The sequence below is a fragment of the Hyaena hyaena genome, unplaced genomic scaffold (genome assembly GCF_003009895.1).
Source record: "Hyaena hyaena isolate Hyena2069 unplaced genomic scaffold, ASM300989v1 scaffold_139, whole genome shotgun sequence".
Taxonomy (NCBI): Eukaryota; Metazoa; Chordata; class Mammalia; order Carnivora; family Hyaenidae; genus Hyaena; species Hyaena hyaena.
The window spans coordinates 3,320,428-3,348,349 of record NW_024080771.1 but is presented as its reverse complement, the minus strand read 5'-3'; the positions used below and the strand labels follow the sequence as shown (position 1 = coordinate 3,348,349).

Sequence of the window (27,922 nt, the reverse complement as noted above, 5' to 3'; positions counted from 1 at the left end):
CAGCCCTAGCACACTAATGCACTGTAGGGAAAAATGTAAGTGAGCAATAAGACCTTTGAAAAATAAAAATATACTCTATTTATTCTAATGTAAATTAGGGTTGTATAGGATGGTAAAATTCAAACAAAAGAGCATTTCTTCAGTATTTCCACTGATGGCTTCTGCAACACATCTGTATTCTCCCTAAAATGAGGAATAAGAAACATAAGTAAATAAAATGTTAGATGCCTCTATTTTGTAAGACTTTTATAAGAATTTTGTCTTACTAGGATGAAGCCACTTACATTAAATTGGTTGTCATTATCTCAGTTTCCTAAGGAGATGAAATTTTGTATGCCTTTTGAATTCAGCGAGCATAAACCTATTTATTTCCCAATTATAAGGGGATATTTTTAACAGTGTTTTGAAACTAGTCTGTGAGATATTTTTTTTAATTTTTTAAATGTTTTTTTATTTTTGAAACAGAGAGAGATAGATCATGAGCAGGGAAGGGGCAGAGAGAGGGAGACACAGAATTGGAAACAGGCTCTAGGCTCCAAGCTGTCAGCACAGAACCCAAAGCGGGGCTCAGACTCACAAACCATAAGATCATGCATGACCTAAGCCAAAGTTGGATGCTTAACTGACTGAGCTACTCAGGTACCCCTAGTACCCCTAGTTTGTGAGATTTTCAAACATTCAATATCCTTAAAAAAAAAAAAAAAGGTAGGGAATACACATTTTAAATGACTATTTTAAAATAATCACCCAAGTAGGTGCCTGGGTGGCTCAGTCTGTCAAGCTTCTGAGCTTCACGTCAGGCTCTGGGCTGACAGCACGGAGCCTGCTTGGCATTCTGTCTCTGTCTCTGTCTCTGCCCCTCCCCCTCTTGCACCTTTCTTTCTTTCTCTCAAAAAATAAACTTTAAATAAATAAATAAATAAATAAATAGTCACCCAAAGTGAAATATACACAGAATTTCATTGCCAGGCATCTAACACAAATGTTTAAAATTACATCATTACTATTCGGAGGCAGTTACTGAGTTAATAAATGGCAGTCGTACAGTGCTTTTACCCAAAGATATTCAACATATTAATTATGAGCATTTGTATTACTTTTAGCCATGGATATTAGAGGAAAAAAATGAAGTGAAAAAGATCTTTCTTTTGTTTTACTTTTCCATATTTCCATATTTTACAGAAAGAAGAAATAACAAAACCCCCGAAGCTAAATAAAAACAAAAAACAAAATCTTAAGCACCTTAATGTTGAATAGCTATTTTTGAAGTTGTGAATGGATTATGTCAAATTCTTAACACATTTGTAACTGCAAGAGATTAAGAAAGTACAAAAAATGACTCTTGAACAATACCTTAGAAAATCGTATTCCCTTGAAGGAGAAGCCTACTGTTGTATTCACAGTTTCTACAAACAAAATACAAAATACAAAAAATTATATTGGTAATCACTAGGTGATTTTTTTAATGTATTATGAGGGCACCTTTTATGCTGCTACCAGCAGAAGTTGTCCCAAGTCAATTGTAGAGAAGTAATGAACTTTATACCCCGGCTATGAGTCTCTATGGCTTCCTTGCCACCCCAAGCATCTCTTGGTATCAGCCTATATTTCATCCCTTGGGGGATACAAAAATTTAAAGCCTATTTGTCTCAATAGTGAATGAATGAATGTATAAGTCAGTGCTAATATGCTTCATCCCATATTACATATGTGTATATTTAATACTGCTGCTCCTTCAACAGAGTAAAATAGACCTTTATAAAGGTGGAGGAGAGAGTTGGGAGGAGGCAGCCAGCATACCAAATATCCTTCCAATCCCACCACTGAGAAGACTAAATAGTCACTGTTGAAATGCACAGCCACAGACCTGGCCCTGCAGAAGTTGTGGACACAGAGTCAGAAGTGCAGGAAAAAACATACTCCACCCTCCTACTCAGAAACACCAAAGGAGTGAATTTACAGAGTAAGGATAGAAAAGTAGGAAGGTTTTGAATCTCTAACAAAAGCAATAGTGGCCAAAAATACCTTTTAAAGTAATATAACAAATACAAACAATAATCATTCTTGTTCTCCTAGCTAGCTAAAGATAATCCTTAATAGCAAATGAATTGATTATGACTGCATGTATACTTCTATTTTCATTTTTAAAAAGCATCTATTTGCTTCTGGGTGTGAGAAATAATCCTACTTCCCCAATCAAAGAAGGGACACAGAGACTTGGAGCACAGTAAAGTGAGGCTTTAATCAACGTTTCTTGCAAGAGTGGGTGTTTGATGGACAGGCACACTTGGGGCAGTTATGGCAGACAGTTTATCTCCTAGCATGCAAGTTCCTCCCCTGATTCCTCATTGACTGAGTACTACAGGTTACAGTCTTATCTGGCAGTTGCCTATGCCCATATAAGGCCAAAAAGTAGTCTGATTGGAACAAATGTACATTCCTTGAGGTGATGCAGAGACTTCAGTTCTTTGGCACATGCTCATTGCAAAGCCCATGAAAAATAAGCCCAGGAAATGAAGAGGGGAAGAGGAACCAGGAAATGAAGTGTCTAAGGGTTTGGGACTACATTGTCTGGTGGGGAGTAATTTGTACATATTTCCAGTAAGTTGTAAACCTATTGTTAACGAAACAGCACAGCTTTTATTTGGTATTTCTGAAAATGAATCAGTTCACTTACTTCTTATTAAGGGGTGTTAGCACACTGAGATGTTAGTTCTTGAGCTTACTAAAGTAATCATGTCTTCATGATATTCTGAGTTTTCATTCAAGGCCAATCCAATTCAAATGTAATAGTTCAACAAGTATTTATTGAAAGCCACTGTATACCAGGGACTGAGAAGACAACGGCTAGTATACACTGTTCCTTCCCTCAAAGAGTTAAAGTCTACTGGGGATATAGACAAGCGAAGAAGCCACTCCAAATGCAATGCAATGAAAAGATCCAGTAAGGATTAAGGTAATATAGCATTTCTGGTAAGAGTGATAGTTCCGGATCTGAATCCTAGCTCATCTACTTACTTGGAGTATAGCCTTGGGCAAGTCACTTAACTTCTCTGTGCTACAGTAAAATGGCAATGGATAATAACACATACCTCATAGGAAGATCATGAAGGCTATATGAGTTAATACATGTTAGTGCTTAGAACAATGCCTGGAATGTAGCACTCATTAAATGTTACTAACATTAAAATCTTAGTTATTATAACATTAAATGTTATTCCTTCTCCTTTCTAGACCCTCTTTCCATGGCATCTTGTGAATAAAAATGATGTCATTAATATTATCATTGATATGATAATTACCGTTATTCAAGAGATGCCGGTGGGAAGGGAATCTAGAAAAGAGAAGCAAGTGGGTTGAATTGTCATAAAGGATGGGAAGGAAGGACAAGAAGGATTTTCTAGGTGGCAGGAAAAGAAGGAGCAAAGGCAGGAAAGTGAAAATCAGTATGACTAACGCACACACCTGCAAGAGGCTCAGTGTTATTAAAGCAAAGAAGAAGCACGAGTGCTAAGAACTACATCTTACTCTAAGAAGCAAGCAAAAATGGGCTCGGGTCCCACATTTAAGAGAATGGAGGCAATAAAAGAATACCCAAGAGTGTGAAAGGTGGGTCACGTGACTATTGTCACAGATGGATTTAAGGGTGGCACTAAGAGTCAGGGACACTACTTAGAGGCCAGGAGGTGGTAACAGTGGTGACCACCAGCTCAGGCGCCCTCCCCCGTTTCGGTGTACCTCATTAGCCTGCCGCTCTCCTTGACAGCACTTATCATAAACTGAATCTTATTTCATTTTTGTCTTATTTCATGACTTAGTAATGATCTTGTTTGCTGGTTCATAAGCTCTATGAGGACAGGGCTTTGCTTTGGTCACTTCTGAAGCTCCAACTGCTAGTCCCTGGTCCCTGGGTACCTGGCTTCAGGACCAGAGATATCATTTACAAGGCCCAGTGCAAAATGAAAATGGGGGCCCCTTATTCAAAAGCAGGGGAGACATCCTATGAAGAGTACTGAAATATAAAGCTTTTTCTTTTCCTCTACAGTCTCTCTCTAGACTTGCCATATTTTTTATTTGCTATTTAATCTCATTTGAATTAAAACAAAATTTTAAATTACCATTCATCTTTATATTGCACAATGACAGTTTTAAATACAAATATCAGAGCTTTTAACTCTGAGACAGAATCACTGAAATTACACAGTTTGTATTTGGTGGCTCATCCCCAAAAGGTGCCTCAAGCGGACCAGAGAAAACTAGCACAAGCCCAACTCTGGACCTTTGAAGGAGGAAAAGGGACCCCCGGGCAAGGAATGATCCAAGGGAACGTTCCCTTGGCTCAGAGTACAGAAGCGCAAGGAGAACCAGGGGGCTGCTCCACAGTGGGGCAATTACGCAAAGCGTGGGCCTGATAGCTGTCTCAGTTGGGGGGCCCTCCCCGTGCTGCCAGGTATCTCAGGTCTCAGTTTGGGGCAGAGAAGACAAATTAGGCCTTTCTTTCCCAAAGGCCACTGTCCCACCTCAAGGGTTTGGCAACTTCCATGTAATAACCTCCACAAGCTGCCTGTTGTGGCGGGGCAAGGGCAAGCCACTGAATAGTGCCACGGTGCTGCCAGCCCAGATCGGGTGGCCATGGCCACACTGCAGGTCAGACACTGCAGGGCACCTGTACCTGATCCTGACCCTTCCTGCATCCAGGCCCTCACCAGGGACAGAGGGCAGCAGGGGTCACTGGCTATAACAGGAGAGGGGAGTACCAAGCAGGGCCCAGGGTGCCAGCACAGGAGTGGGCAGCAGGGAGCCGGGAACCCATCTAGGGGAACTGCATGCATGCCCCACTGTCCCATCAGACCCCACTTACAAAACACACACTCAAAGATAAAATTATCGGGGCTCGGTCGGGCGCCTGCGTGGCTCAGTCGGTTGAGCGTCCGACTTCGGCTCAGGTCATGATCTCACAGTTCGTGGGTTCAAGCCCTATGTCAGGCTCTGTGCTGACAGCCAGCTCAGAGCCTGGAGCCTGCTTCAGATTCTGTGTCTCCCTCTCTCTCTGATCCTCCCCTGCTCACGCTGTCTCTCTCTCTCAGAAATAAATAAAATATTAAAAAAATTTTTTTAAAAAGATAAAATTATTAAGAATCTCAAATCTATGATCATAGAATATTAAACTCAAAATGTGAAGCCCTTCTGAGTCTGAGGCCCTGGTTGTAGGCCAATCCTGAAAACTTTGTATGAGAGAGGAAGGAAAGGAGATGGATGAGACTTGAGAATTTGAGAAAGAAATCAAGAGTAACTCTGAGATTTCTATCTAAGGAGAATGCCCGAATGTTTACCAGGTCAGGTGGGAAGAAGAGGCACTAACCTCTTCTGTAGGGTAGTCTTCTTTTTCAATTGTTATGTCTCTCTCAGAAAGTTCATATTTTTTCTCAAATATCCCATTCTATTCTTATGGAAGTTAGCTTGAAGCTTCTGCCAACATTTAAGAAGCCAGGAGAGAACCAAGGCAAGGCCGGAGAAAAGGAAGACAGAGCGCCTGTTTAGACCCCTCTCTACTCTTCCCATGCAGCTCACTTGTGGTCCAGCACACTTTTCCTGGCAACCACATAGAACGTAGGACCCAAGCTTCAGGTGGTGTTATGGGTTGAATTGTGTCCCTCAAGAAGATGCTGAAGTCCTAACCTCCAGTGCCTGTGAACATGGCCTTATTTGGAAACAGAGCCTTTGCAGATGGTCAAGATGAGGCAGGCTATTGTCTAATATGACTGTGTCCTTACACAAAGGGCAAGTTTAGACACAGAGATAGAAATGCATAGACAGAACACTGTGAATGGGCGCAGGAAGAAGATGGCCATCTACAAGGCAGGAATCGCCTGAGGCCTTCAGAAGCTAGGAGAGAGGCCTGGAACAGAGCCTTCCTCATGCCCTCAGAGGGAGCACAGCCCTGACAATACTTTGATTTTGGACTTCTAGCTTCCAGACAGTCAGATAATAAATATCTGTTGTTCTAAGCCAACCAGTTTGTGGTACTTTGTTACAGCAACCCTAGGAAAATGCTGGAAACAGGTCTAACAGATAATTAAGCTTAAGATGCCTTTGAAATAACATTTATTTATTTTCAAATGTGTTTTTAAAAGAAACAAAGGGGTGTGTGTGTGTGTGTGTGTGTGTGTGTGTGTGTGGTGTGTGCGTGTGTAAGACGTGGTAATACTGTGGATAATTTTTATTTTATTTTTGCTTGCCATATTTTCTAAATATCATATCCTAAAAATATATGACTTTTGTAACAAATACCAAAAGGAAAACTATTTTAAAAGTAGATACGGTACTTACTAATTTGATTCCCAAATTATCAAGGGTCTCTTGATAGCATCAATGCTTCTTAAATCAGAATGTCCTGAGCTCTGAGCCCATATACTCAGCTACCAGATGGACATGTTTATTTGAATGTTCCAAAATTACCTTGAGCTCAATATGCCTAGACCAGAACTCATTGCTTTCTCTTTAAAAATCTGCCCCTTCTGCACACATCATTTCAGATAATGGCACTTCCACTCATCCCAGTCCCTGGACCTCCACCACCCCTTGATTTTATCTAAACTTCTGCCATATCAAATCAATCAGAATGTCCTGCCAGGTCTGTCTCCAAATATGCCCTCCTTCTTCACCTCTTCTCTGCTCCCAGGCTGCCATCTTTGTTCAGCCCTGTGGTCTCTCACACAGCCTCCTGGCTGCACTTCCTTCCATCCCAGCTTCCTACCTCAGCCAACCCCCGCCTCCTTCCATATGGACACTAGTTATCTGCAAAACTGAAAATCTCAGTGGGTCATCCCTACCCACTGATGACAAGATGCAAGCCGATATTTTGTACATGACTTATGTGCTCACTCCTGCCCCCTTTCCTAGGCTCATCTCCAGCAATTCCCCACAGCACATTCTGCTCCAGCTACAGAAAACTACTCTCCAAATAAACCATATTCTTTCATGGCTAGATGTGTTTGCATATGCTGTTTCTTCTCCAAGGAATGTCCTTCCTCTTCCTCTCTCATGTTCTCAGATTCAAGACTTTACTAAAGTACTCTCTGAACCTTTATCTGAGTTCCGTCATAGTCAATTGATAACTATATAGGTAAACTAGGAGCATATAATTCTATCAGCATTTAAGACATTTTATTTTAATTTTTGTTCCCATGACTGTCATTCCCAGAAAGAGGGACCTTCTAAGGAAGGACCCTATCATTCAACTTTGGAATCTCCAGAGCCTAAATCATGACTTGCTCAAATTAGGTTCAACAGATGTTTGTGGAAGGAAGTGCAAGAGGGAGGGAAAAGCCAGTAGACTGGGTTGAGTCTGACACATTTTAGATCTCAAGAAAGTGAAACTTCGAAAATTGAGATAAAATGTCAACATAATATATCAGAGATTAGGGGGCATTGTGAAACAGTTGCTTAAAAAAAAAGTAATCAGCCAAAAGGGTTTGTTTTGTTTTTTGTTTTCCAAAGAGAAAGCATGGTACAGTGGAAGAATGGGACTTAAGAGTCATGAGGCTACTCTGTTACTAACTCTCCAAATGGCCAGGGTCACGTTACTGAACCACCGCAAGCATCAGTTCCCTCACTTGTAAAAATGACAGGACTGTAAAAATCAGGAACAAAAGGACTCCTAATACTCAGATGAATTATTTATTATTCGACAACCATAATTCTTGAATTCTTACTCTAAGCACTGCACTTTTTTTATATACATTTTCTAATTATAGCCTTAAAACCATGTACAATAGGTTTCACTGTTCCCATTTTACAGATGAGGAAAATGAGGCTGACAGTAGCTAAATACCACACACAAGGTCACATTGCTGGTAGATGGAACAGCTGGGACAGAGCTTCAGATCTTTCCAACTCTGAGCCCAGACACCTACTCAATGCCAACTACATTATTTGCATATGGTTCGGGGGTGGCAGACAAGTCAGAGCTGTGAAAAGATGGTCGACTAGAAGCCATATCTTAAAGTTTCACTTGCATAACAAGAAAACTGATGCACTTAGAAACAATTTCTTAGTGAATGCTAGGAAATATATAATCAAACTGATGTCTGTGTCAGAGCCGGTAAAAACCTGTTATGAATTTTTATGCTACTCTCATTCCATTCTTTCCCAGCCCTTACTTTCCATTTTCTGTCCTGTCTACATCTAATTTATGCTATGTTGCTAAGTTTAATATATTCATGTAAACTGCCTAAAATCTTTTTTTAAACAAGACAGGGCATAAGTTAATGGTAACTAATTGTATAGGAAAATATGCAACTGCAACAGTAATTTTTAAATGTTAATAAAACAATTGATATTTTTAAACCTAAGAGTTGTTTTAAAACTTTTTTTAAATGATGATGCCCACTATTAACAAGACCTGAGATTAAACTACAGAGATGAAAATACATGCACATGGAAGGTGATATAATGTATAAATGGTACATTCCTTTATAAAAGTGATTTGGCCTATGTAAACAAAACCACAAATACAATCAATCCAATTAAGTGTGGGTATTTCCCTGGCAGTTAAATGTAACCCCCTGCAAACATATTTAAATCTAAAATATGAGAAAAATTATATACAGAGATATATTTATTACAATATTATTTATAATAGTAAAACTATCAGAAGGAAAGCAAATGTCCAATAGGAGAATGGTTAAATAAACCAAAGCATACCCACTAAGGGAGATGTTTCACTATGTAATGTTTATACTTCAATTTTTGAGCCACATGAATTATCTAGTCAAAAAATTAAATACATTAACTTTTAAAAAGAAAATTATTGAAGTGCCTAGATGGGTCAGTTGGTTAAGAACCTGACTCTTTTAATTTTTTTTTAATGTTTTTATTTATTTCTGAGAGAGAGAGACAGCATGAGCAGGGGAGGGTCAGAGAGAGAGGGAGACACAGAATCCAAAACAGGCTCCAGGCTCTTAGCTGTCAGCACAGAGCCCAACACCGGGCTAGAACCCATGAACCGTGAGATCATGACCTGAGCCGAGGTCGGAGCTCAACAGACTGAGCCACCCAGGCGCCCCATTAAGCACCTGACTCGACTTTGGCTCAAGTTATGATTCCAGGATTGTGGGCTAGAGCCCTGCATCGGGCTCCATGCTGCGTGCTAAGGATGGAGCCTGTTTGAGATTCTTTCTCTCTCTTCCTCTGCCCCTATCCCCCACTCTCTCTCTCAAGTAAAATATAACTAAAAATAAAAAATAAAAAAATAAAAATTATTGGGGTGCCTGGCTGGCTCAGTCAGTAGAGCATGCAACTCTTGATTTCTGGGTTGTAAATTTAAGCTCCACATTGAGTATAGAGATTACTTAAAAATAAAATATTTAAATTTAAAAAAAAAAGGAAATTATTATAGTATAGCATGCTTATAGGAACATGCTTATTTCCTTCTGAAAAATCAGAAAGGAAATACTCCAAAATGTTTCTGGAAATACAATTTTGTGACTTTTTTAAAAATTATTTATACTTTCCAATTTCTGGTAATGTGACAGTATAATATTTATAAACTATTTAAAATACTAGCTTAAAATTATTAAGGAAAAATTACTTGATTTTCAGTAAGTGACCTTTAAGGTTTGAACTCTGAAATTTTCTGATTCTGTGAATATTATCAGGGTGGAAAAAAGCAGGGAAAGACACTGAGGAAACCACTGTAAAAAAAATCAAGTGAGTTTCTTTTTGTTTTAATAAAATTTTTAAGGGGCGCCTGGGTGGCTTAGTCGGTTAAGCGTCCGACTTTCACTTAGGTCATGATCTTGTGGTTCGTGGGTTCGAGCCCCGCGTCGGGCTCTGTGCTGACTGCCACCTCAGAGCCTGGAGCCTGTTTCAGAGTCTGTGACTCCCTCTCTCTCTGACCCTCCCCTGCTCATGCTGTCTCTGTTTCTCTCCCAGAAATAAATAAAACATTAAAAAATTTAAATAAATAAATAAAATTTTTAAAAGATCTCTTTTTCTTTCCCTGCTGATTCCACAAAGCCCATTACTTTGGCTGTGGTTTATTGAGTTTCTATAAAAAATAGTAAGTGTAATTTTTAGAAAAAGGGATAAATGTACAATGTTAATCTGAACAACATAAAAATTTTAAGATACCTTTAAACACACTCAAATAAGTACCATATTAATAATAATTCAGTAACATAACTACAAAATGTTGTTTAAGCTGCTAAAAGTAAAAAATGTGGATAAAAAAATGATTAGAAAAGGAATTTAACACTCTCAATGTACTTAATATTCAGAATATTCTCACAAATTATTATGTTCTATTCTGAAAGTAATATGGATTGAATGCTTACCTCCCTTCAGAGCTCTGCAAAAAGAATAAACATCATCAGCTCCTCGGCAAATAACTTCTTTGCGCATTGGCAACTCCATGGCGTTTATGGATAAATAGAGATTGAAATATAATTTTCTAATATCTCTTCCTTAAAAAGAAAAACAAATCTCATTAGTCCCTCAAATAATAGATTCTTTTATAAATAATAAATTAACATGTGTTGTACACTTAGAATATGTCCTTTACTTTTTCTACATTATTTCATGTAATCATCATGACAACTTGCCACATGAGTATTGCTATCCTTGTGCTACAGATGAGAACAATGAAGCTCAGAGATGGAAATTAATAGATTGCAATCCAACAGAATATTCCACAGTGAAAATTATGTGCACTCGGCCTGAAAATAGAGGAACCTATGTTTTTGAGAAAACTGTCAAGTGGGTATGTAAAATTTCCAGTTCCAGTCCTAGTTCTGCTGAGAAGTTCAAGAAAAAGGAAAGGGAAAGGAAAGGAAATGAGGATAATCAACTCATGCCCCGATTTTAGATTTTTTTTTTTTAATATTTAGAGAGAGAGAGTGCGTAAGTATGAGCGGGGGAGTGGCAGAGAGAGAAGGAGAGAATCCCAAGCAGTCTCTATGCTGCCAGCACAAAGCCCAATGTGGGACTCAACCTCATAACACATGATATCATGACCTTAGTCAAAATCAAGAGTTGGAGGACCATCTGGGTGGTTCAGTCAGTTGCGTGTCTGACTCTTGACTTCGGCTCAGGTGATAATCTCAGAATTTCCTGAGTTTGAGCCCTGTGTTGGGCTCTGCAGTGGAGAGCCTGCTTGGGATCCTCGCTCTCTTTCTCTCTCTCTGACCCTCCCTCACTCACATTCTTTGTCTTTCTCTCAAAAAAAAGAGCTGGACACTTAACCAACTGAGCCACCCAAGCACCCCTTAGCAGTTTTGATAAAAGACTTCTTGGAGAATAAAATTGAACTTTTTGATTAAAAATTATATGTACAAGTTATCTTATTATTTTCTCATGGTTTCCCTATTAACATTTAACATTTAACTCCTTCCTTTCCTCTCTCATTTCAAAGGTATCAGACCTGCATCTGAATCTGAATTCACTCCTTGCCTACTCTGGCTTCCTCTTCACTTTATTTTTCACATCATTTCCCCTAAGAACTCTCTCGTATGTCTAATTCCTCTTTGGTATCTGCTTTTCAAAGAACACTAAGTGACTCTGTATTGTATTATTCCTTCAGCCTGGAAGGATACAGTCTGATTCCCGTCTGTAAGGGCAAGAGGTTCAATTGAAAACAAGGTCGTTTGTTATGTAAATAATCACTTCTGCCAAATGTGGGCGGAGGGGGTGGTAGATAAAGCATATCAGTAAACAAAACCTGAGAAAAGAGGAAGAAATTATAGAACATCAGCCAGACAAAAACTTAAATTATTTCTCTCACCCTTGGCCAAGAAAGTGGAGTGAACAGAGTTGATTATTCTTTCCTCTGTGCTACCACTAACTAAGCCTGAATGTTATCATTTCACTTACCATGCCATATTATCTACAGATCTCTCTCTCCCACTGCACTGATTCTTGAGGGTCAAGAAATGTCTTATTCATCAATGAATTCACAATACCTATCACACTACTTAAAACATACTATGTATTTCTAAATATTTTTTAATGAATACAGGAAAGCAGAAATAAAATTTCAAAATACAGGATAAACAATTAGATTCAGGAAAAATAAAACACAAGTTTACTGTCTGTTATTTCTGAGTTCTCAGCAACCTTTTGTCTTGTAAACTGAGAACTAAAATCAGGGGGGAAATGTTTATTTATGTGAAAGCACTTTGTAAAGTGCAAGCTCCAAATATAGGTTAGGATGTAAAGGATGGCAATGATGAAAACAATAATGATAATGATGATGATTAGAACTGAAGTTTCCTGGGGCACCTGGGTAGCTCAGTCGGTTGGTTAAACGTCTGACTTCAGCTCAGGTCACTACCCTGTGGGTCTGTGAGTTCAAGCCCTGTGTCAGGTTCTGTGACAGATCACAGCTTGGAGCCTGATTCACATTCTCTGTTTCCCTCTCTCTCTGTCCCTCTCCCACTTCACACTCTGTTTCTCTCTTTCTCAGAAATAAACATTAAGGCGTGTCTGGGTGGCTCAGTCGGTTGAGCATCCGACTTCAGCTCAGGTCATGATCTTGTGGTTTATGAGCTCAAGCCCCACATCAGGCTCTGTGCTGACAGCTCAGAGCCTGGATCCTACTTCTGATTCTGTGTCTCCCTCTCTCTGCCCCTCCCTGCTCTTGCTCTCTCTTAAAGAATAAATAAACATTAAAAAATATTTTTAAAAATAAAAAAATAAAAATAAACATTAAAAAAAAAAAAGAAGAACTGAAGTTTCCCAGGATCCTAAGGCTTATAGGCAACAGAGCTGAGGAGGAGGAGAGGAAGCAAGTTTTGTGTGTTTTCACAGACACTCAGATCTATCCTGATGCTATCACCATCACCCAACTTAGGTTTTACTAAGCTGATGACAAATGAAATCATAGAGAGGAAAAACAAGACACAAAACAAAACAAAAAATATTGCCTTCTTTTATCCCATCTCATCATAGCTTTTCTAGAAAGGTCATCTTTATATATATATATATGTATATATATATATTTATGTTGCTTGCTCATATGTAGATCTTTCACTTGTGGAAACCCAGCTTTACTCATGAGCTGAATAGTTAATGGCTGACAAAGGATATACCTATTAGATTATTCAAAGTCTCATGTTATTTCCATTTTTACCTCCATGTTAATCCTTTCCCCCATGAGTGTGAGCTAGTCTAGTGGCTTGTTTCTAACAAAAAGTATACCGCAAAGGTCATAGAGTGATACTTCCATGATTAGGCTACATAAGATTGTAACTTCTATCTTGTTAGTTGACTGTCCCTCTTGCTGGCTTTGATGAAGCAAGAAGCCATATTGAAAATGCCCATATGGCAAGGAACTGAGTGTTTTCCAACAGAAAGACAGGAACTGAATCCTGTCAACAACCACAAGAGCCAAGAAGTGAATTCTTCTCTACTTGAGCATTCAGAAGAAACTCCAGTCCTGGCTGATACCTTAACTGAAACCTTGTGGGAGATCCTGAAGCAGACACAACTAAGCCATGCCCACGCTACTGACAAACAAAGCCTGCAAGATAATAGATGTATACAGTTCTAAAACTGTGGTAATTTGTTACATAGAAATAGAAAATAAATACATGTACATTTGGAACACAATAATTTATCATTAATACTTCTTGAACCTTTTTCATTGAAGTACAAAAACAAAACATTGGTCTTACTTGGAATGAAGGAAACATGCAAGTATCCTCGGCTTCCCTTCATTATTATACAGGGCTCAATATCTATTGAGATAGGGATTTTCATCTTATCTAAATGAAGAATAAAGATGTCAATAAATTATTATAAATCATTTCCAGTAAGTAAAGTATTCTGAATATCATTCCCCAAGAGATGCTATTAAAATTGTGTAATGAAAAAAATTGAGGGTGGTTGAAAACATCTGCCTCCCCGGAGGAGTGACATCAGCAAGATGACAGAGTAAGAAGTTCAAGACCCTCCTTCTCCTCACAAACATACCAATTCAGCAACAACCCACGGACAAATCCCCTTTGCGAGAAATCAGAAACTAATTGAAAGTTTCCTGTATCCGAGGAGAAACAGGAGAATGTGAAATCAGACCCACTAATGTCAGTAGAGGACGTCATTTTACCAGAAACCTTACACCTGGCACAGCACCATCAGGAAAAGATGCCCTAGTCTCCCAGCTTCATTCATGAGGCAAGAGTTTGGTTCCTGTATCCGAGTTTTCCAAGGTGGATACCCAAACGAATGACAAATTAGAAAGTCTGAACAGACCTCTAACTAGTATGGAGATTGAAAAGTAATTAAAGGGGCACCTGGGTGGCTCAGTCGGTTAAGCATCTGACTTTGGCTCAGGTCATGATCTCACGGTCTGTGAGTTTGAGCCCCACATCAGGGTCTGTGCTGACAGCTCAGAGCCTAGAGCCTGCTTTGGATTCCGTGTCTCCTCTCTCTGCCCCTCCCCTACTTACACACACATACACACACACTCTCTTTCTCTCTTAAAAGTAAATAAACCTTAAAGATTTTTTTTAAAAAAAGATAAATAATTAAAAACTTTCCAACAAAGAAGAGCCTAAGACCAGATGGCTTCACAGGGAAATGGTAACGTTTATTTATTTTTTTAAGTTTATTTATATATTTTGTGAGAAAAGAGAGACTGTGTGAGCAACTAGGGGAGGGACAGAGAGAGGCAGAGAGGATTTCAAGCAGTTTCTACATTGACAACAAAGAGCCTGATGAGGGGCTCAAACTTACAAACAGTGATATCATGACCGGAGCTGAAACTAAGAGTCAGATGCTTAACTGACGAAGCCACTCAGGCACCCCTCTCACAAACATGAAAATAAGAATTAATACCAATCCTCAAAGTCTTCCCAAAATTGAAAGGGACTATTTCCAAACTTATTTTATGAGGCCAGCATTACCCTGATATTAAACCAGACAAAAACACCACAAGAAAACTATGAGCCAATATCTCTAATGAATATAGATGCAAAAATCCTCAACAAATTACTAGCAAGCTAAATTCAACAAAAAATTAAAAGGATCATACACCTAGACCAAGTAGGACTCAATTCCTTGGATGCAAGGATGTTTCAACATATGAAAATCAATTAATGCAATATATCACAATAATAGAATGAAGGATAAAAAATCACATGATTATCTCAATAGATGCAGAAAATGCATTTGACAAATTCAACACCCTTTTGTGATAAAAAAAAAAAAAAACTCTCAACAAACTAGGATTAGAGGAAATGGCTTCAGCATAATAAAGGCCATACATGAAAAGCCCATACACTCAGTGGTGAAAAACTGAAAGTTTTTCTTCTAAGATCATGAACAAAGCAAGGATACCCACTCTTAACATAGCACCAGAAGACCTAGTCAGATCAATTAGACAAGAAAAATAAATAAAAAGCATCCAAATCAGAAAGGAAGCAGTAAAATTTTCCTTGCATGCAGAAATGATTCCTTTTTTTTAAAATTTTTTTTACAATTTTATTTTTAAGTAATCTCTATATCTAACATGGGGCTCAAACCCACAACCCCGAGGTCAAGAGTGACATGCTCCACTGACTGAGCCAGCCAGGTGCCCAAGACATGATTTCATATATAGAAAATCCTAAAGATTCCATTGAAAACTGTTATAACTAATCAACAAATTCAGGAAAATTACAGGATTCAAACTCAATGTACAAAAATCAGTTGCATTTCTATGTACTAACAATGAGCTACCTGAACAGAAATTAAGAAAACAATCCCATTTACAATAGCACAAAAAAGGAATAAGTACTTGGGACTAAACGAAGGACAGGAAAGACTTGTATACTGAAAACAACAAGACATTGGTGAAAGAAATTAAACAAGCACAAACAAATGGAAAGACATCATGTGTTCACTGATGGGAAGAATTAATATTCTTTCTTTTTTTAAAAAAAAGATTTTATTTTTAAGGAAACTATATCCATTTTGAGGCTTGAACTTACAACCCCAAGATCAAGAGTCATAATGTCTACCAACTGAACCAGCCAGGTGCCCTAGAAGAATTAATATTCTTAAAATGTCCATATTACTCAAAGAAATTTACAGATTCAATGCATTCCCTATCAAAATCGCAATAGCATTTAAAAATTTTTTTTTATTGTTTCTTATTTTTGAGAGAGAAAGACAGGTGTGGAGGTGAGGTGTGCAGAGAGGGAGAGAAACACAGAATTTGAAGCAGGCTCCAGGCTCTGAGCTGTCTGCGTAGAGCCTGATGTGGGCCTCAAACTCACGAAGCACAAGATCATGACCTGAGCTGAAGTCAGACACTTAACTGACTGAGCCACCTAGACGCCCCTCAATGGCATTTTTTAACAGGAAAAAAAATTTTTTTAATTCATATTGAACTACAAAACCCACAATTAGTCAAATTAATCATGAGAAAGAAGAACAAATCTGGAGGCATCACATTTCCTGATTTCAAACTATATTACAAAAGCTACAGTAATAAAAACAGTATGGTACTGGCATAAACATAGACACAGACACCAATGGAACTAAACAGAGTGCCCAGAAATAACTTCATGCATATATTGTCAACTGATCTTTGACAGGGTGTCAAAAATGCATAATAGGGAAGGGATGGTCCTTTGAAGAAATGGTGCTGGGAAATCTGGATTTCTATATGCAAAAGAATGAAATTGGGTGGTTCAGTGGGTTAAGCGTCCGACTTTGGCTCAGGTCATGATCTTGCAGTTCACGAGTTCAAGTCCCATGTCAGGCTCTGTGCTGATAGCTCACTCTCTGTTTCTTAAAAAATAAACGTAAAAAAATTTTAATGAAAAAAAAAGAAATTGGACCCTTATCATATGACATATAGAAAAATCAGCACAAAATGGTATAAAGACTTAAAGATTCAAAACTATAAAATCCTTGAAGAAAACAGAGGAAAAGTGTCAAGGCATTGGTATTGACAATGATTTTATAAATATGACATCACAAGTACTAGCAGCAAAAACATAAATAAATAAATAGAACAACATCAAACAAAAAAGCTTCTGAACAGCACTCAACAAAGTGAAAAGGCAATGTATGGAATGGGAGAATACATTTGCAAACCACATAGCTGATAAGGGATTTATGTCCAAAATATATAAAGAATTATAATAATTCAATTATTAAAAAATTAATAACCTGATTAGAAAATGGTCTAAAAACTTTAGATATTTCTCCAAAGAAAACATGCAAATGGACAACAGGTGTATGAAAAAAATGTTCACTATCACTAATCAGGGTAATGCAAACCAAAATCACAATGAGATACCACCTCACACTTGCAAGGAGAGCTATTGTCAAAAAATCAAAAGGCAAGGGTTGGCAAGGATATAGAGAAATTGGAATACTTGCACACCATTGGAGGGAATGCAAAATGATGCAAAATGAATGCAAAATTAAAAACAGAACTGCCATATGATCCAGCAATCCCATTTCTAGGTACTTCTGTCTGAAAGAACTTCAATCAGGATTTCAAAGAGATATCTGCACTCCTGTGTCTACTGTAGCACTCTTCACAATCCAAGATGTAGAAACAACCAAAATGTCTATAGATAGATGAAAGGATAAAGAAAATGTGGTCTATACATACAATGGAATACTACTCAGTCTTAAGGAAAAGAAGGAAACTTTGCAATGTGCTACAACATGAATGAATTCTGGGAACATTAGACTAAGGGAAATAAGCTAATCATATAAAGACAAATACTGCATGATTCCACTTACATGAAGTGTCTATACAGTCAAATTCATAGAACCAAAGAGTGGAACAGTGGTTGCTAGGGGCTGAGGGGAGAAGGGGATGGCAAGTTACTAACCAACAGGCATAAAGTTATGCCATAAAGATCTCCGCCATTATGACATGGTGCCTATAGTCAACAATAATGTACTGTACGCTTAAGTGTTTAAGAGGATAGATCTCATGTAAAGTGTTCCTACCACAGTAAAACAGATTTAAAAATAGTATACAAAAACAGAAAATAAACCTCCCTGTAATGTAAATAGATTAGTGTTTTAATATCCTAATATGGTTATGGTGGAAGTCGAAGATACTGAATTATTATTTTTTTTGAAAATTATTTTCTCCTATTTTGCTTTTTTTAAAATTTTTAATGTTTATTTTATTTTTGAAGGAGACAGAGCATGAGTGGGGGAGGGGGAGAGAGAGAGGGACACACAGAATCCAAAGCTGGCTCCAGGCTCTGAGCTGTCAGCACAGAGCCCGACGTGGGGCTCGAATGCTCGAACCACGAGATCATGACCTGAGCTTAAGTTGTACGCTTAACCGACTGAGCCACCCAGGGGTCCTGATGCAGAATTATTTTAAACTGTGTGGAGGAAAAAAAACTTCCCAAAACGTATTTTCATAAAATTACTTGTTCTATTTTGGAAGTTTTTAACCTTTTCTTCTCTACATTGCTCTCCTTTTCCCCACTCTCCTCACTTTGTGTCATTGGTTCAAAATAGAAAATATACATCAAGTACTTAGAGATCTGGTAAATGTTAAGTGAGTGAATAAATGAATGAATAAGTTAATGAAGAGTCTTCCTGAAGAAGGAGTTTCAAGAAAGGTGTAGAAGAAGAGTTCATAAAAGCACTGAGGAGGAAGAGAGAGACAATACTAGGTTTGCATGGATTTACCCCGAATGCAATCCTTAAAATTAATGTTAACATCTCTTATTCAATTAATTGAGTTTACCTGCAACAAAATTCTCATAGAATGAATATTAACAGTCATTTCACCTAACCACGGATGCTCACAAATATTTGACCAAGATGTTCATCCCTAAATAGTTTATGACTAAAGAAAAAAAATGACCAATTTTTTTTGTTTGTTTTATTTCTGAGAGAGAGAGAGAGAGAGAGAGACAATGTGAGCAGGGGAGGGTCAGAGAGAGAGGGAGACACAGAATCTGAAAGAGGCTCCAGGCTCTGAGCTAGCTGTCAGCACAGAGCCCGACATGGGGCTCGAACCCACAAGCCATGAGATCATGACCTGAGCCGAAGTCGGACATTTAACCGACTAAGCCACCCAGGCACCCCAAAAATGCCCAATTTGTAACACAGATGGCCCAAGAGGTCAGTATGCTAAGTCAGACAGAGAAAGCCAAATACTATATAATCTCTCTAATATGTAGATTCTAAAAAACAAAACAAAACACTAAATTTATAGATACAGAGAAGAGATTGGTGGTTGCCAGAGGTTGGGGGTGGACAAAAATGACTAAAGGTGGTCCAAAGACATAAACATCCAGTTATAAAATAAATAAGTCATGTAATGTAACGTATAGCATGGTAACTATAGTAAATAAAACTATATTGTACCTTTGAAAGTTGTTAATAGATCTTCAAAGTTCTCATCATAAAAGAAAATTTATAACTTTGTGTGGTGATGGATGTTAACCAGACTTAGTGAGGTGATCGTTTTGCAGTATACACCTGTATCAAACCATTATTTTGTACACCTGAAATATAATGTTATACATCAATTATATCACAATTAAAAATGTATAGAAGTGGTCAACTAAATACTGTATACCTATTTATTAAATAAATGTGCAGCTATTAAAACAAATTTTTATTTATTTGATTTATTTTTTAATGTTTTATTTATTTTTGAGAGAGAGTGTGATCAGGGGAGGGTCAGAGAGAGAGGAAGATACAGAATCTGAAGACAGGCTCCAGGCTCTGAGCTGTCAGCACAGAGCCCAAGTGTGAGGCTCGAACCCACAAACCCACAAACCGTGAGATCATGACCTGAGCTGAAGTCAGATGCTTAACCGACTGAACCACCCAGGTGCCCCTAAATTTTTAGAATATTAAGTGACATAGCTATTTATGGTATATTATTAAAGTTTTTAAAAACCTGATTATCCAACAGTATGATTCTGGTTTTATGGTATATATCTTTATATATTTAAAAGAATATTCACCAAAATTAGAATATTAACAGTGGTCAACTCTTAACTGTGACAGGCTTAGAGGGCCTTATTTTCTTCATTTTCATCTATATTTTCAATGATTTGTTTAATCAGTATCCATTATTACCTTTGTTAGGAAGAAAAAGGTTGTTATGGCATTGAAATATGGGCACTTTCATATGCATTACCAGCCATAGTGTACTGTGTATCTTCTTTCCCAGTCATATCCTTGTAGAAAATCCTCAGAGCAAGCAGACCAAAGACTCTAGAGCAGAAGCTAAGAACAAGTTAAAAGCAGTGAATCACCAGAGCCATGTTAGTAAGGGCTATTTCCAATGAAGGTTCCCACATGTCTGAGGTTGTCTGACTATGATGATAACATCAGCAATTTGATCTGATCAGACAAATGTTTAGAGAGCCCCTGTGGGTTAGGCATCAGAACAGAGTGGGCATGGGCCTGGGGTGTTAGAGAATGGAGAACAGAGATATAAGGCTTAGTCTTAACATAAGGAAGTCTATGAATTTTCTGGGAAGACAAGACCAATTTACAAAAAATAATTAGATATAAGAATCAAAAGATTGTATAGCACTGTACGACATGTGATTTTATTATTTACAAGGGTTTGGGAACTATTGGAAGATAGCTTCATTACTTTAAAGCCACCATGTCTGTGATCAAGTTCTATATTTGGTTTATTATAGAAAGTGATAACCAGTTTCAACAAATGCACAGAACAAGAGGCTCCAATTTACCTGTAGCTGTAAAGGTCGGCATCGCTAATCCATCATAGCACATTTTCCTACTGAGCTCTGCCTCAGAATCTTTCTTAACCCATCATTCCAGGCAACGGCAGCTGGCACAGAATATGAAACCGATGCCGCTCTGAGTGCTGGCATGAAGTATTACTGGAGGTCTAGGGAGGAACTGTTGGCCGGAGAGGAACCATCATCGCACTTCATTTTACCTCTTTAATGGGATTTCCAGTACATAAGTATGCAGTTCCTTTTGTCAGGAATGTGCTTGTCATCATCAGTCGAGAAATTCCTTCTCCTCATTCAAAATGTATTCAAATATCATCAACACTATTAAGCCTTCGTTGATTCCTCCACACCTCCTTACTCTCACAGTCACAAACACACAATCATTCATAGTGTTTGACCATCCTTCAGTGGTCATTTGTAAATCTTTATTACAATTACTCATTTATATATCTGCCTTCATAAAAACAGCATAGCGTTCAGGAAAGGAAAGATGTCTCATTTGTTTTTCATGACTCTGGCACGGAGCAGAGTGCTGGGCCCATGGCAGATGAGAAATGTGTGCTTATTCACTTTTGCTTGGCATCTGTTATGTGACAAACATCTCTCTAGGCACTAAAGAAACAACAGTGAACAAGAAGTCATGGGTCCTGCTCTTGAGAAATGTACATGCCAAGTGGCACTTGGGTGGCTCAGTAGATTAAGTGTCCAACACTTGATTTCAGCTCAGGTCTTGATTTCATGGTTCGTGAGTTCAAGCCCTGCATCAGGCTCTGCACTGACGGTGTGGAGCCTGCTTGGGATTCTCTCTCTCTCTCTCTCTCTCTCTCTCACTCTCACTCTCTCTGTTCCTCCCCAACTCACACACACACACACACACGCACTCTCTCTCTCTCTCTCAAAAACAAATAAATGTTAAAAAAATAAAAAATTAAAAGAGAAATGTATATGCCAATAAAAAAATCAAATAGGATTTGATCATGGGATAAAGAGTGTGTGTGGTGGACACGGAGGAGTGGGTGCTAGGGATGGCGGCGTTCCTTCAACGACGTTACTCAGGGAGTGACAGGAAGGAGCCAGGCCTGTGGAAACTGGAGAAAGAGTGTTTCGACCAGAAGGATTTCAAGTAAGCGCAGACCCAGAGCGGTGAAATGACGTTGATATGTCAACAACAACAGAAACATGCAGACAGACACACGCACACAGACCATTATATGAGGTACCTGGAGTAGGCAAATTCAGAGACAGAAAGTAGAGGGAGACCACGAACTAGAGGGAGGGAGAAATAGGGAACTCGTGTTTAATAGGTACGGAGTTTCTTTTAGGGATTATGAAAATTCTGGATGTGGGATAGTGGTAATGATCACACAACACTGTGAATGTCCTTAATGCCACCGATTTGGACGCTTAAAAATGGTTAAAAGGGTAACTCTTTTTTTTTTTTTAATATTTTATTTATTTCTGAGAGAGAGACAGCATGAGCAGGGGATGGGCAGAGAGAGAGGGACACACAGAATCCGAAACAGGCTCCAGGCTCCGAGCTAGCTGTCAGCACAGAGCCCGACGCGGGGCTCGAACCCACGAACCACGAGATCATGACCTGAGCCGAAGTTGGATGCTTAACCGACTGAGCCACCCAGGCGCCCCTAAAAGGGTAACTCTTATGTTTGTGATGTTGATAGTATAAACAATAATGATAATAAAAGCGAATGTGAATGGAAAGTTATAAAAGAGGGTGGGAGGGGACCCCAGGGATGGGACAAGTAGGAAGGGACAATCGAGGGATCTTGGTGGTCTTGCTCTAAAGTTGGGATTTCACTCGAATTGCAGTGGAAATTCACTGGAAAGTTTTAAACAAGAGGAGTAACATTCTCTTATTTATTTACATTTTCAGAAGACCGGTCTGGCCCAGTGCCAAGAACAAATGATATGGGAGCAAAAATTGAGGGGGAGAGAGAAGGAATCTGAGAAGTTGCTACAGAAGCCAAAGGAGAGGGGCGCCTGGGTGGCTTAGTCGGTTAAGCGTCCGACTTTCGCTTAGGTCATGATCTCGAGGTTTGTGGGTTCGAGCCCCGCGTCGGGCTCTGTGCTGATTGCCAGCTCAGAGCCTGGACCCTGCGTCAGAGTCTGTGTCTCCCTCTCTCTCTGACCCTCCCCTGCTCGCGCTGTCTCTCTCTCTCCTAGAAATAAATAAAACATTTAAAAAAAAAAAAAAAAAGAAGCCAAAGGAGAAAGGGGTGTGAGTGGTAAGCAGAGGACAGTCAGAAATAGTTGGCTTTAGAATATATTCTGGAGATAATGAAAATGGGAATCACCAATAATAAACTGAATGTGGAAGATAAGGAAAAGAGATAATGAAAACGTACCCCTGGTTCGGGGCCTAAGGACTGAGGTGAATGATGACATGGGGAAGATAGGAAGAAGTAGGCTCAGCTTGGTATACGACGTCAAGAGTTCTAGCTCCAAATGGCTACTGGACTTCCCAGTGGCCATGCTCAGTTCATAGAATGAATGAATGAATCCTCAGGTCATGCACAGTTATTCATCCTACTACACACAAGACAAAAGCCAGAAGTTCCCTGAGACACCGGCTCTATCTTAGCTAACCTTTGCATTCTCAGGGCTCCTTATCATAACAACTAAACTTAATGCCTATTAAATAAAGCTTGTTAAACTGAATTAAATTCAGCTGACTTGACTAGGCTCTGTAGGGCACGTACGACTTTGGATGGACCACAAAAGGTTTATATGAAACAGAAAGATGGACACAGATACTTCAAGTTACAGAACAGCAGAAGTACAACTAAAGGCCAGAGGAGAGGCTGGCCTGCTCAGAGTGGGGGATCATGCAAGATGCCAGGATATACCTGCTTAGCTGGGAGCGCCATGCTGCAAGCACACACCCAATCAGTCAGAAGGTCCTGTCAGCCCCACCTTCAGAATCCTGGCAGAATCTGATCCCTTCTCATCACCTCCACCACTACTCCTTTGGTTTGAGTCACCATTATCTCTCCCATTGAGATTACTGCACAACAGCCTCCCAACACATCTCCTGTCCCCCCCTTCACCCCCTTATAGATTATCGTCAACACAGGAGCCAGACCAAGCTTTGCTTGCAGTAAAAGATAAGCCAGCCCCTGACCTACAAAGCCCTCACCTCCTCCCCATTTCCCTCTACAATCTCATCTTCTACTGCTTTCCCCCTCACTCTCTCCATCACAGCCACACTGGCCTCCTTGCTATCCTTCCAACACAGCAGACATGTGCCCCCCTCAGGACCTTTGTGTGTGCCCTTTGCCCTACATCTTCCCCTAGATAGCTGCATGGCTCATTCCCTCAACTATTCCAGGCCCTTGCTATATGTCACCTTCCCAGGGAGGTCTTCCTTGGCCATGCTACTTTATAAAGCAATTTGCTTCCCCATCTGTGCACTCTGTCTCCTCCCCTGCTTTTTTTTCCTCACACAGCAAACACCACCATCTGACATGCTGAATATTTTACTGATAAAAACTCCATGAGAGCAAGGACTCTTGTTTTTGTAGTTCGCTGCTAAATATCCTTAGTGCTCAGAACAGACATATGCTAGATGCACAGTAAATATTGGTTTAATTCAATAATCCATTAATTCTCAGGTTTCTGGACTAAACATTGGTTGAATTCAATAATCCATTGATTTTTGGGTTTCTGGACTACCTATAGCAAGCAAGCAAGCAAACAAACAAATAAATAGACAAAGTGATGGCTAGAACTGAATCAGAGCCTGATGACTTAGGTTACAAGGGGCATGTGTCCACGGTCTTATAGACTGACTTGCACACCCACATTTTATGCCTTTTCCAAAGTTGGGGAACATACAGCTAATTCTTGCCATTTCTGTAGGTTATAATCTGAATCCTTGCCTCCCTCCCCCAAATTCATATGTGGAAATTCTAATGTGACTGTTTGGAGACTGGGTCTTTAAACAAGAGATTAAGTTAAAAAGAACCTGTTAGGGTAGGCCCTACTCTAGTATGATTGGTGTCATTATAAGGAGATTTACACACTTGATAGTGTCACCAGGCATGAGTGCACACACAGAAAAGACCATATAGGGGCGCCTGGGTGGCTTAGTTGGTTAAGCGTCCGACTTTCACTTAGGTCATGATCTTGCGGCTCGTGGGTTCAAGCCCCGCGTTGGGCTCTGTGCTGACTGCCAGCTCAGAGCCTGGAGCCTGTTTCAGTCTGTGACTCCCTCTCTCTCTGACCCTCCCCTGCTCGCGCTGTCTCTCTCTCTTTCCTAGAAATAAATAAAACATTTAAATAAAAAAAAAAGACCATATAAAGACACCGCAAGATGGCGGCCGTACACAAGCCAAGGAGAAAAGCCTCAGAAGGAAACAAAACTGATGACCCCTGATTGTAGACTTCCACACCCAGAACTGTGAGAAATAAATTTCTGTCAAGTCACCTAGTCTTTGGTGCTTTGTTACACAGCCCTAGTAAACTAATACACTGTAAATACACCATCACTTCACCAAATGGAAATCATCCTCACAGAAAGACTAAATCGGGTGCTGTTTTTGTTACCAACATCCTCACAGGAATACCCACTGGAATCAGTGCGTCCCACACGTGGATTTTGGGCTCAGCCAGGATAGATTCTCTAAGGTAGGGAAGAATATGACATGGCAGTGGCATAGCACTGCTATAGCTCTGTACTCTGCTTGCCCCTCTCAGTCCCTATGTCAGTGAGGCAGCAGGAAAAGACCACAGGATTTCTCAGCATTACACAGAAAGACACAAGATCTCCCCTCAAAAATAAAATCAAAAGAGAAATCGGATTTTTGTTACTAAAAGATTAAAAGCTGAATAATGGGGCCAACTGAGTACCTCAGTCAGTTAAGCGACCAACTCTTGATTTCAACTCAGGTCATGATCTCAGGGTTTGTAAGATTGAGCCCTGCATCAGGCTCTGTGCTGACAGGCTGACAGTGTGGAACCTGCTTGAGATTCTCTCTCTCTCTCTGTGCCCCTCCCTGTCTTATGTACACTCTCTCTCTTAAAAAAAAAAAAAAAAAGGCTGAATAATAATAAGTGTAAGATAAATAAGGGTGCACGAGAAACATGGGACAGAGGTGCATAATTGGGGCACCAGGCTGGCTCAGTTGGTGGAGCATGCAACTCTTTATCTCAGTGTTGTAAGTTCAAGCCCCATGTTGAGTGTAGAGATTACTTAAAAATAAAATCCTAAAAAGAGAGAGAGAGAGAGAGAGAGAGAAGGTGACATAATCAATGTGTGGTACATAGAAGGAGAGGAGATACCTGACAGCAGAGTGCACTGGGGAGGTTCCCTGGAGGGGGAGACTGATCCTGTAGGATGGAGAGATTTCAGAGATAAATTGAAAGGGAATTCAGTAAAAACCACACATAGGAAAGAAGCCACAATTGTAAGGTTGATCACATGGTTAAATCTTGTTCTCACACCTGGCAATTACCCCAAGGCCCTGGAAGTAACTTTATATTAGCATTTGTCAGAGTGTGTTTCTCAGAACAGTCAACACACTCAAAATATAAAATAGAATAACACTGAAAATCTGGGGACCAAATAGATTTTTTTCAAATTACAGAACTTCTCAGAACTCGGAGTATATTCGTAAATCTCCCCCCAGATGATTAAACCACCAATCCTTTTTCCCAACAGAATCGCAAAGAGCTAGCATTTGCGGAAGCACCAAACCTTCCTGATACAGCTAATAGGTAGAAAAGGCCAGCCAACCCATGATGAACAAAGCAATAGAAAGTAGAAAGTGCCAAACCAAAACAGCAGTCAAGCCCTGATGCAGTGTGTTCAGTCTGGCAGGCATTTGTAGAGACATAGGGAGGAAAAACAAAAAACACTGATAGAGATAGTTAATAACATTCGGGTATGGCTGATTTTTAAAGTAATCAGTACTGTTGTTTCTATGTGGCCATGTGCTAAAAACTTAACCTACAACAATCCTGGTAAAACAGCTTTTAAAATCACTTTCATTTTGAGGCACCTGGGTGGCTCAGTTGGTTGAGCGTCCAGCTTTGGCTCAGGTCACGATCTCACGGTTTGTGGGTTTGAGCTCTATGTCGGGCTCTGTGCTGACAGCTAGCTCAGAGCCTGGAGCCTGCTTCGTATTCTGTGTCTCCTTCTCTCTCTAACCCTCCCCTGCTTGCTCTCTGTCTCTCAAAAATAAATAAATGTAAAAAAATTTTTTTTTTAATAAATAAAATCACTTTCATTTTACAGATAAAAAAGCTGGCACACAGAGAGGCTAAGTACGTTTTGCTCGAGGTCACACAGCCAGTAACTGACGGAACCAGGCTAATATACTCTTAGGGAGGTAATTCCAAGAAAGCTCAAAAGTCACAGCCTGAAACACTTAAAAAGTACCTGTTATATGCTCACTGCTTTGCTGAAGGGGAAAAAAAAATCACATACCAAAAAGCAATAATCAATTCCAAAAGACAGCTAGGATGATTCTTCCTTCTCAAGGAGAACAAGTAAGTTTTGGGTCTGAGGCAAAAGCTCAGAAGCAAAGAGTTCTGCCCAAACTGGGCAGAATCTGAAACCAGACTCACAGTAGAGAGAGTTGACCACACCACAGGGAACAACAAAAGCACTTGGAGGTCAAGTTGAACACGGTTTAGAGACGGAAAGTCTGTGAAAGATGAAGAAAATCTACATGGGACAGTAACCGGGCATCACTCTTGCTGCCACTCGCAACAGCAGCTAGAACACACTCATTTCCTGTGTTCCCACGACACCAAAGTGACACTGGTTCCTTTAAAACTTACCCTCGAAGTACCTGTTGCTGTTTTACTTACCACAGTAGGAATACCAAACACTGGAATCAGAAGAGTTGCAGATCCACTGTCGCTCCCCAGGTTCAGTGAATATGGAAGAAAACAGAATGGAAAAAAGGATAAAGGGAAACATGATTCAGGATCTCCAAAACTTTAATAATGCAAGGAGAATCGGTAACTAATCATCAGACTCTTCCCTTTCAGTAAGCAGAAAAGATTTAACTTAGTCACTGATCACATGATTTCTGAGTTCCCTGTCCAACTGTTTCCTCTTTTGTGTGTGTTTAGTATTTGAGTACTTCCGGCAAGGGGAGAAAGGAAAATGATTTAGAACATACTTTTTCTAGAACACTTGATGCAAATGAGAGCTCAGCACTTTAAAAACAAAACAAGGTACTTCTCAGTCTATAGTA

The 27,922-nt window shown here is 39.5% G+C and overlaps 1 protein-coding gene across 2 annotated transcripts; it reads right to left on the bottom strand.

Moving 5' to 3' along the window:
• Positions 1-51: 51 nt before the first annotated feature.
• Positions 52-27,708, bottom strand: LY96 (lymphocyte antigen 96). 2 transcript variants are annotated; one of them, XM_039238411.1, is made up of 5 exons: positions 27,531-27,708; positions 13,674-13,763; positions 10,338-10,466; positions 1,354-1,406; positions 52-183 (listed from the first exon to the last, which is right to left on the bottom strand). In XM_039238411.1, the coding sequence occupies exons 1-5, from the start codon at positions 27,640-27,642 to the stop codon at positions 85-87; spliced, it is 483 nt and encodes a 160-aa protein (XP_039094342.1). In that variant the 5' UTR covers positions 27,643-27,708; the 3' UTR covers positions 52-84. The 2 variants fall into 2 exon arrangements, with proteins under 2 accessions (XP_039094342.1, XP_039094343.1); XM_039238412.1 differs by lacking the exon at positions 13,674-13,763.
• Between the last annotated feature and the right edge of the window lie 214 nt (positions 27,709-27,922).

Bases quoted from the DNA above. Each gene is read 5' to 3' on its own strand.
- LY96 (XM_039238411.1), bottom strand. From the start codon at position 27,642: ATGTTTCCCTTTATCCTTTTTTCCATTCTGTTTTCTTCCATATTCACT. The intron at 1,407-10,337 runs GTAAGCATTCAA...TTTTGTTTGTAG, and splicing joins TTGCAGAGCTCTGAAGGGAG to AAACTGTGAATACAACAGTA. The intron at 184-1,353 runs GTATTGTTCAAG...TCCTCATTTTAG, and splicing joins AGGGAATACGATTTTCTAAG to GGAGAATACAGATGTGTTGC.